This window comes from Abrus precatorius, unplaced genomic scaffold (genome assembly GCF_003935025.1).
Source record: "Abrus precatorius isolate BTA unplaced genomic scaffold, Abrus_2018 Scaffold10, whole genome shotgun sequence".
NCBI lineage: Eukaryota > Viridiplantae > Streptophyta > Magnoliopsida > Fabales > Fabaceae > Abrus > Abrus precatorius.
Window position 1 is genome coordinate 33,753,809 of NW_020874292.1, and position 11,267 is coordinate 33,765,075.

Here is an 11,267-nt window from a genome sequence, read left to right on the forward strand (position 1 = left end):
AGCATCAATAATTACTGTATCAGCTAATTTGTGATCAAAAGTTTTTCTAACTGAGATTTCAGCTGACTTTCTTCCTGACCGTGCATGCTACCACATCCTTACTTTTGAGGGAGTGGCCCTTTTAGTATGTCTTCAGATTCTCTTAATGTATTAGTCTCAATCTTGACTATTGATAACGAGGAAAGTGCCTACTTCAAATATGAATCTTATCCTTAAAATGTTGAGATTGATTATGTATTATTTTTTCCGGTTGTTTATATGATCAAATGTTCTGTTTTTTGCGCAACAATTTGAGTTTAATGTGTTTCGAAAAAGTTTTAGTAATTAAATGAATATTTGTCCAATGTAGTTTTGAGGTTGGATTCATACCCTCTCATAAATTTTTAAAGAGATCTTTTAGTACAAGATTAAGAAAGTATAGTAAAGATAAAATATGAAAATAATTGAAATCGCAAGTTTAAAAGTAATTGGAAAAAGTTACATTGAATTGAGCTTAAAAGATATATATATATATATATATATATATATATATATATATATGTAACTTGAATAAAAACTTGAAATTATATTAAATATTTCTTTTAATGTTTTTTTTTCAATATTTGTGGTAATGTTACTAAAAGTGATCATGATGTGCAGATTTGAAAGGCATGTTATAAGGGTATCGACGAGTAATGATGTCTTTAATTTGTGTCTGGTGTTTTCATTCTATCATCTTGTGTTTTTTTTTTTTTTTCAATTTTTTTCTCTAACTTTGACTTAAAAAATATCTCTCTTTTTAAGAAAAACTCCCTAATTATAATGAGATTTTAAAATCCTATTCATATATTCTAAGCTAGATAACTGCTGGAAAATAACTACTATACGTTCTAAGTATGAGTTAAACTCACGTTCTAAATTATGCTAAATAAACAGTAGCACACACTAAGGTACATGTTTCACGATGTGTGTGAGGTAATAATAGTTGCTGACTAGTTCTAGAAGTGTGAACATGTTTGACTATTTTGATGAGTTCCACTTAACCTAGGCAACTTTATAGTCAAATTAGTTTTTTAATGTCACGCGAATATCAGAATATAGTTTTTGATCATCATATGGGCACGTAGTTCATTGAGGTCATCTTCCTCACATATATACACCTAGTTGCCTTCATTTCATCAAAGATAGGTAGCAAAACTAGGTTGATTTAACAGTAAATTTGAAGTTATTCATAACTTAATTTATTCAACAGTGAATATAAAACTAACTATTGTCATGGGTGTGTGCTTTATTATGGACTTCCTTCCTTTATAAGTCATATGTTTCAATTAAATGTTGGGTTAATCTTCTTCAACATTTATCAAGAATTAAAATTATTTTTCCTCCTATTTATCGCTGTAAGCAAAGTTAACCGAGGTAGAACATCTACTTTTAATCCACTTGTTAGCGGATGAGTAAGTCTTAGGTTTATTTTAATTAATTATTTATATAATATTTCAAACCACTAAATAGTAAAAATTGATTACTCCATGAAGCTTTTTTCGAATTCAAAGTCTTCAAGAATTATAATTGATAACTCCTGAAAATTGAAATTATGTAAATGTTTCTTGGATTATTAATATTGAAGTTTGCTTTATTAATGCCATAAATATAACTGAACCTTAAGAGACTAAAATTATTTTCCATGGTAATGTGATGGATTGGTTTGGGCTTGGATGACATACAGCCCCCAAGACTTGTGCATCATATATATGGTTTTGCGTGCCTTTGTAGGCATCTCACATGGTCATGATATGTAGCCCTTTGGCATGACCAAAACCATCGGAGACTCAATCTACTAATTAAAGCATTCATGAAACAATACTTTTTTTTACTTTCTTTTATTTTCTTTTTCAGTTAAAGTCATATTATGATTGAAAAAGAAATTTTTATAGAATGTCAAATTAGTGATAGCCTCACTGGTTTCCTAAACATCAGTAAAGACAATTATTGTATATAAAATTATGACTTAAATATACTTTTGGTTTTATATTTTTCACGGTTTTTTTTAATTCCTTTAAATTTTTTTATCATTTAATTTTTTTTAAACTCAACACTCTTAGTTCTGATAACTACTAAATGGTGATTTAGTTATGGAAATTTTTTTATTTGTCAATTATTCAGGTGGCTGCATCAGTGGGTGAAAGTAAAATATTTAAATTATGCAAATACAAGGACCAAAATCATAAAATGAAATTTAAAGAAACCAAAATACTACTTAAAAATTATCTTTTTTCTCTGCAGATTTTTCTTTTGCAGAAATTTCTTACAATTTTACCCATGAATTTCAGTATTTTTTATAATTTTTTAGTTAAAAAATAAGAAATAAAACTATATTTAAGTTAAAAAATTATTTGAACTCCCTTTTACAATGAATATTATTACAATAGCGTAAATTGAAGGAAGTTTTATTTAAATCATTCTTGTGGAAGGTTGTTAATTTTCTGAATATTGATTATGACCAACAAGCTGCAAGTAGGGTAAAATGGAGAAGCTTTTCTGAGATGGTTAATTCTATGACTGGCTTTGGACAATATGAAAACCCTTTGGTAGAAAATCTTGGTTATTTTGATTCTCCGTTGACCCCATACTCATATATGTTTCACCCTAATACAGAGGACGACATTCATTGACACTTTCTTAATTTTTGAGTGGGAATGGTTCTCAACAATACAATCGAATTCACTCATTCACACCACAACGAAACGATCACTTCAACTTCATTATTTAACAAGCATTGATACTTAATTAGCAACAAGGGTTTTAGTTATCGATTGGATTACTAGATAATATAAAACCGGGAATTAATAAATAAGAACAGATGCACTGTGTGCAATGCGCAAAATTTAATACTCCAACGTATAACGCAATCCGTTTGAATTAAATAAGTGTTACATCTTTATCTTATCCCTATTGATGAATGCCTGTTTTCATTTCTTCTTATTATTTAAATAAGATGTCATTTATAATCTAAAATATAACAAAAATATTACAACTAAGCAGCATATTACTTGGACGATGAAAAACAAATATATCTTACGAACTATGTTTCTATTAAGGCCCTCTCAATTTAATTAAAGAAAAAAAATCATATTAAATTCTAGCATTCAAATTAAATCATGATATGTAAATTAATGTCTTCTAAACATTTTAGAATATATATAGACTTGATGATAAGAATAAGAAGATTGAATCTAAGATTTTACTTTTTAATAAACAACTGTACCAGTGACGATTACGCAACGTCCATTCTGATGTGTATCATGTTTGAGAGCTCTCAATTCACTTGAAGCCCCGTAACCAATTGGAGGCATCTTAGCAAGAATACAAATTAGGTATAATTTTTAAGTTTTTTTAATTAAATTTTATAATTTTATTTTGATAAATATTAATATCGAAGGGTGATATAATGTAGTATGATTTTTTAGGAGGATAGTGTAATTTACTCAATAATAAAAAATGTTAAAGAAAAGCACATTTGGCTCTTACGTATGCTATTACTGATTCCTGTCAAAATGAGTGATAAACAATAACAACTTTTTTAGAGTAAGATGAATCTAATTTAAAATTTGTGAATAGAGAAAGTAAATATTAAAAATATGTTTGACTAGTGTTGGATTTTAACCAGAAAAAAGAGAGGACAAATATTTTAATGATAATAATAACTTCTAATTTTATATTTTTTTAAAATAAAAAAATTAAATATTATATAGTTACTTTAATTTAAAAATAAAATATTTATCCTCCCCTCCTTTTATATCCCAATTACGTACTGAATATACCTTAAGATAATTTTACTTGCTTATTATTATATAAGTGACTCTCTACTTGTCCTAGCCTGAAGATAAGAGTAACCTTTGAATATTAGGGTATCCTTTTAATATTGCTGTTTTGAAAGTGTTTTCTCATGGAATTAACAACACTTTAAAACACTATTATTCTTTTCTCGAGCTTGTTAGTGTAATCTCGTCCAAATTCTTATATTTATTATACATACAAATCGACAGGGCCTTTATTTATGTTCTATGAGAAAAGTATATAAGACGGAATCGCATTAGGAAAATTTCAGTTTCGAGATACTTGTTTTTAACGTTTGCAGAAACTTGATTAACTTAATTGTTTAGGATATTAAGCTTAATTCAGTATTAAAAGAGAGGTAAAAGAAGAAATGTAGAAGTGACATTAGAGCATGATTATCCAATTTTGTAGCGTTACTTAGAATGCGGCACTCGGTTTTGTTTTTCGTGGATGCCAAGTGATGGGGGCTGAATTGTCAGGTTTGGCAGTGTTGACAAGGTCGTTAAAATTGTATGCAAATGCGAAGCATTTTCATTGACTTTGACAAGATGATGACACGTGGAATGGCCCCCACATAACCTACTCCCTTGTTGGCGGAATTGTCTTCATTTGGCACCCCGTTTGAAAGGTATTCGCTATTCGCTAATCACCGCGGTTTTCACTTTTCTCATTTTTCATTTCGAGCGCACACAATATTTGAGTCCAAATTACTTGGAAGATACCAACCTCGTTCATTATTTTACGACCAAAAATTATTAGAAAGGACAATACATTAATTCTTCCATTTGTGTGATTATCTTCTCATTTTATTACTAATCATCTCAAGCTTTACCCCCAAACCACTTTCTGCCCACGGAATGAACCCTCAAACAACACATCTTGGTGTTTAATTTTATTCTAATTTTTTATTATCTAAACTTGGTGTAATTAACAAGGTTATCCACTTAATTGAGTTTAATTCTATGTTAATTTTTATATTTACAATTGGCCACAGAGATCTATTTTGAAAATTGTCATCAGTTTACCATTCAAACTTATATGTTCTTATGACTTTTCTGTAGTTCCCACTCCGACAATAATGAATAAGGGGGAGAAGCTAGAATAGAAGTTTCTTTCGGAGCTGCAAAGATTTATAATTTTTTTCTTTTAGGCGATGGAAATCCCCATTTTTTACACTACAAACCAAAAAAGTCAAATGCATAGCAACGTGAGTCTTGTGCTGAAGTAAATTTATTTATCCAAGTCTGATATAAAAAGGTTAAAAAATTTATAAATATAAAAATTTATTATAATTTATCCACTGTAGAGAATGTAGATATCTCTTTTCAGAAACAGACAATTCTCCCAAAAGTTTTGAATTTTCTGAATCATATTTTTGCCTTTTTTTTTGTTAATTTGGTCTATAACATTTTCATTCCAATTTCCCTTCAGTAGCATTCTCAGAAGAAAACCCCGTATGTTAGGCCTATTATAAGTCCTTGTGTTAGTCGTTGATATTGATATGCATATCCCTCCAATTTATTTGTTTAGATGTTGCTTTGTCATTTCATAAACAAGTTGAATTATTTTATACTTGAGCTACATCTTCTAGAAATCAATCCAACTAAGGTTGCAAGCAGACCAACCAAGTATTTTATTTTCAATATCCGAAGAACAAACACGCAGAGAAAAAAAATTAAAAGTACACCTACTAGCTTTACACCCTTTCCCCCCACCAAAAGAAATAGTACAACTACACACACGTCATGGACATAATTACCCTCTGAATAATCACTGGGGAATGGGAGATATTTCCCTTTTTGTACTTCTATGTGTAGCAAACTGGTTCTTTTGTATCTCCTCATTCTGTCTTTTCATTGCATTATTGAAGTTTAATTTAGACTTGTACTAGAAACCCTTGCTCAATAGAGAAGAGTTGATGGCGCATATCCAAACAACAATTTGTGTTAGAGATATTAAGGTCAATGAAAACCCAACTAAACGAGGAAGAAAAGGGGTTTCAATTAATAGAGCAATGTTAAATTATGAAATTCTTTTGGTTCCGTGCAGCAGTGCAAGACTTTATTCCAATTAGAAAATGAAAGGCAATATTCTTGAAGGTGCTTCAGAATTGAAAAGGTTTCAAATATGACAAGCCAAAGTTTCTTTTCCAAATTTGTCACCATAAATGCATGAAAGTCAATCAGGGTTAGTTATGTCATTCTCCATTAACCAACATCTTAGACTTGGGATACTCGGTTCCCCATCTATCAGATAATATTAAACAAATTGTTCATATCTTTGGCAATTTCTTGCTTGCCAAACAACTACAACCCCTTAATATTTCTATATATATATGTAATACAAGAAGAATTCCATAGCATATAGGACCTAGACAACTAATCAAAAAGAAATTAGAGGAAAAATTCAACATAGGGCTGATATAAAAAGGAGCCGAAAACCTCTTTTCTCTCTGAGCAGTTGAAGAATTTGAATATTGGCTCTCTACCTTTCCCTTTGAAAGGATCTTAAACCTCATTTACATTTCCATTTCCACGACCCTATCACTCTTCCCACCTAATACGTACATATTCTCACCAAGTTTTCAAGCATCCTCGTGTATATATCTCTATACAAACACTTGAGGAGCATAGTAGCTATGAGATTGTAGACTGCTATATATCCTAGAAAACCATAACTCAAGTTCAATTTTCCCCCTTGATCAACAACAATGACCATTATGAAAAGCATATGGAAATTCATGTTCCCCGGTTGTTATAAGGGTGAGTATCCCTCACCCAAGCCCAAGAAAGTGGTTGCTACAAAGCCAAGTTCTTCTCACAGGATTTCTGTGACTGATTTGAGTTATCCAAGCACGACTTTCTCAGAGGATCTCTCCATTTCTCTAGCAGGATCTAACCTGCATGTTTTTACACTTGCTGAGCTCAAGATTATCACCCAGCATTTCTCTTCAAGTAATTTTCTAGGAGAAGGTGGGTTCGGACCAGTGCATAAGGGGTTCATTGATGACAAGCTTAGGCATGGTCTCAAGGCTCAGCCCGTGGCTGTTAAGCTCTTGGACTTGGATGGCTCGCAGGGCCATAAAGAGTGGTTGGTACGTACTTTTTTTTTCATCCCCATAAATCATTTTCAAATGTTTTTTTTCCAATAAAATTTATTTTACTGATAAAAAGTTAAATATATACTCTGTGCATGTTTGAAAATTTAATAAAATCATATTAAATCACGTTTCAAAGAAAAAGTTAAAACTTAAAATTTGTAGTGTTGAAATAAATCCATATTTGAGTTTATTTGACGTAGAACTAAATATGCTGTAAGTTATTTATTAAAGAGTGTGTTAAGTTATATTTAAATAAATAAATTTGTTTATTATTTATTTGATAAATTCTTATTAAATGAAATTTTATGAAAAAAATTACGTGACTTATTAAATAAACTAAAATCAACTTGTAGGAAAGTCATAAGTCATTTTTGTAAAATTAAATAAGTTCTTTTAAACGTAAGCACTTTTAATTTGAGTTCTAAGTTCTAACAGTCTTTAATTGTTTTCTATCTGATGGTTACGTACGACAGACTGAAGTTGTTTTTCTGGGGCAACTAAGGCATCCACACCTTGTGAAGCTGATAGGATACTGCTGTGAAGAAGAACACAGGCTTCTGGTGTATGAATATTTACCAAGAGGAAGCCTAGAAAATCATTTATTTAGAAGTAAGATTTCTGTTATTATAAACAACCATGATTTTTCTTTCAATCAGTTTGTTTAGACCATGAAAACTAACCTATTCTATAATATTGTGGCTATTCCAGGATTCTCGGCATCATTAGCATGGTCAACAAGAATGAAAATTGCTGTTGGAGCTGCAAAGTGTCTAGCCTTTCTTCATGAAGCAGAAAAACCAGTCATCTATAGAGACTTCAAAGCTTCCAACATCTTGTTAGATTCTGTATGTATCCCTTTCTCCCTCCAATGCTCCACTAAAACTTCCTTTCTCAATTATACATAAAGGTTTACTGTTTCACGTCACCTTTATGTGTATATTTCATTCAACATTTTACAAGGAGTAGTGTAAAATAGTTTACAATAAAGTGAGATAAATATTTTATTAATTTACACTCACTCTTATTTAATATTCTTCCAGGATTACCGTGCAAAACTCTCTGATTTAGGGTTGGCAAAAGACGGTCCCGAAGGAGATGACACCCACGTTTCAACACGAGTTATGGGCACTCACGGCTACGCAGCCCCAGAATATGTCATGACAGGCATGTTTATTATTTTAAATTTCTAATCATTAATATTTTTTTCGTCATGTAAAAAATTTATTTATTATATTTTTAACCAAAATTCCAGTTAATAATAAGAATAATAATATAATCCATGATTAGCAACTAGTCAGCATCTTGAAATAGAATTCTTGTAGCTTACTAAAATTTAATAATGTGTATAGGTCACTTGACAGCAATGAGTGACGTGTATAGTTTTGGAGTAGTCTTGTTGGAGCTGCTAACAGGAAGAAGGTCAGTGGACAAGAATCGCCCTCCAAGGGAACAGAACCTAGTGGAATGGGCAAGGCCAATGTTAAATGATGGTAGGAAAGTTAGCAGAATAATGGATCCAAGACTTGAAGGCCAATATTCTGAGATGGGGTCCAAAAAAGCAGCTGCATTGGCCTATCAATGCCTCAGCCATAGGCCCAGAAGCAGACCCACAATGAGCACAGTGGTTAAGACACTAGAACCCCTCCAAGATTTTGACGACATTCCAATTGGAACCTTCGTTTACACAGCTCCACCGGATAATGAAGCGCACAGAGATGCAAAGGAATTTGAAGCACCTAAGAGGAGGGAAAATGGTCATCACAGGAATGGCCACAGGCATCACCCACTTAAATCCCCCAAGTCTCCAAGACCACAATCACAGCATGATCATAGACACCGAAATGGAAGAGGAAGTGGATCAAATTCTCCTCCATCAAATAAAAAAAGGCATGCAAATGTAGCTTAATATGACACAAATTATACCGTACATACATATATAGAGATATTTGTCCCCCAAAATTGTTTAGTTTTATATAGTGAAACAACTAGTAGGCCCCGTGTTATGAGCCTTGTATCATGCCAAGAAAAAACAAACATACAAGAAAGGGAGAGTGCATGAGTTAATTCATTTTTTGTTTTATTATTTTCTTCAATTAAAGGAGGGTTATTAGGATGTTAATTATTTTAAATTGTGTATATGGGTTTTAATTACTTCGGGATGAATCAAAAGACTGGTTCAATAAATGGACAATTACCAACTACGATTTGTTGAACTGATTTAAAGATCTTTCAACAACAGGGATTACAGCTCAGAGATTTGACCAAACAACACGTAATAGTGAACGGTGAGTAACATCCCACTACGTAAGCTAATTTTAAAGAATAGTTATGAGGGTGGAGACAGCAAAGAAAACCACCCTTGTAAATATACATATGCGCACTTGATGAACGAATAAATAACTAAGCCAGTTATTATTATTATCTATTTCGTCAAAGGAAAGATAATCATTACAAATGACGAGGATTTGATTAAGGAGAGAACTAACTTTAATTAAAAAAAGTTTATGTCCTGCTTTAGGGCAAACAAAAGTAAGGGAAAACACCAGCAATGTTAATTTAGGGACTCCAAAGAATTTGACCATGGGTTTCATAATGCTCTACTGAAAAACGAAAACGTTTGCACCGTGCTTTGTAGATTCTATACATGAAACCGTCCAACAGATGTGAAAGTGTCAATGGCTGAAATTATATATATATATATATATATATATATATATATATATATTGTATGTGATTTAAATTTATATATAAAAATTTTCGCGTTATGAGTATTATGATTTTTTGTCACGTGGATTTTAACTTTACTATTTGATAATAATTGACAAACACTTTAATTGTATTATTAACATTTCTTAAAGTTAAAGACCATGATTTATCATATTTATTTAATTAATTTCTTTCTTAAATACTTCTTAAAAAGTCTTACTACGACGTGTATTTAAGTCACTGATTAAAACAATGATAAAATATTCTATTCACCGTATCACCTTATTACTATAAAACTTAGCAAACTTTTAATACAATTGGATATTTTCTTTTGTAAAGAAAATCTCGTGACATTATTATAAAATAATAAAGCTTCAAATATCATATTCGCATTTTAAGTGATTTGTAAGTTTTATGTTTTTTTTATTTAGTTTGACGCGTTCTTTCTTCTATGGGAGAAAATTCACAAATTACCAACTATACTTATTTTGTAATGATGAACGAAAAACCTTGCACTCCGTTCCATAGAAATAAAATTTTATATAAAAACAAATTTTCTGAAATTAGATAATTATCGTCTACATTAATTAGTTATAAAACTCTTGAATAAGTATAATCAATATAACCCTGATGGGTTCCTGCAATTACGGCAAATCAGTCCTAAAACAATAAATCCTATAATATTATATATATAAACAACAGGCTACCCTATAGATGTGTCTCAATCTTTAATATTCCCTTATCACTCAGTTTCCTTTGTAAGTCATGGCTGCCTCTTCTCTTAGTTCAAAAGACAAATCAAAACGGAACAAGCAGCTGAAAAATCAAATTACAAAATCGACAATTAAACATTACCTAACTATATTGGTTGAGGGAACAATGATAAATTTTCTTTACTTAGATGTGGGGTGTGTTACTAAGCTTATTAAGCTTAGTATATTAAGCTCATTAAAAGTTTATTAAGCTTTTGCTTTGTTGATCATTAAAAAAAAATTATATATATGTTGCTTTTTGGCTCTAGTAACATATTAGTGTCATCATTAATTTGATTTGTATGCATATGCAAGTATTTTCATTATCATAAGAAAGAAACGTTACAAAAGAAGTTAAATAATTACACAAAAACTTACGAAAAATGAAGAATAAGTACGACTCATTGATTAAGATTTGTTATTACTACCACATATACCCATATGTAAAGTCAATTAAAAAAAAAGTAAAAATATAATTAACTCAATTATAAGTGTAAGTCCATAACATTAAAATAAAACAAAGAAAGTAAAAGTATGAATACCAATTTCAACGTCAATGGGCTTGCTTAAAGCACAACCAGAAGACAATAATCATAGGCAATACCTTTGGACATTTTACAACTGTTTATAACACATGTAGCAAGGCATATTGGGTAAAATATTATAGAAGCATGTAAGTTGAGGTGCCATGTTATTCACATTTGGCAGCACACTTGAGTTTACAACTCCAATAGTTTAAATCTCTTTCTTTGTCATAACTATATATTCTATCCGAGTAAGTCGTTACTCTATGCCAGTATTTTGTGTATACGTTCATTTTGGTGATGCTTCAAGTATAATAAACATTCTCAATTTATGGGCGTAGATCAAAGCATGTGACAAATGTGTGGATC

General features: G+C 30.8%; 1 protein-coding gene across 1 annotated transcript; it reads left to right on the forward strand.

Moving 5' to 3' along the window:
- Window positions 1–6,535: 6,535 nt before the first annotated feature.
- LOC113852331 (serine/threonine-protein kinase RIPK-like) lies at window positions 6,536–8,822 on the forward strand. The gene is made up of 5 exons (XM_027482562.1): window positions 6,536–6,910; window positions 7,390–7,525; window positions 7,625–7,761; window positions 7,957–8,080; window positions 8,266–8,822. The coding sequence occupies exons 1-5, from the start codon at window positions 6,536–6,538 to the stop codon at window positions 8,820–8,822; spliced, it is 1,329 nt and encodes a 442-aa protein (XP_027338363.1).
- Window positions 8,823–11,267: the final 2,445 nt, after the last annotated feature.

Excerpts from the sequence above, each read along its gene's own strand:
- LOC113852331 (XM_027482562.1), top strand. The coding sequence starts at position 6,536 with ATGAAAAGCATATGGAAATTCATGTTCCCCGGTTGTTATAAGGGTGAG. Across the intron at positions 6,911-7,389 it reads AGGGCCATAAAGAGTGGTTG|ACTGAAGTTGTTTTTCTGGG; the intron begins GTACGTACTTTT and ends TACGTACGACAG. Across the intron at positions 7,762-7,956 it reads CCAACATCTTGTTAGATTCT|GATTACCGTGCAAAACTCTC; the intron begins GTATGTATCCCT and ends ATATTCTTCCAG.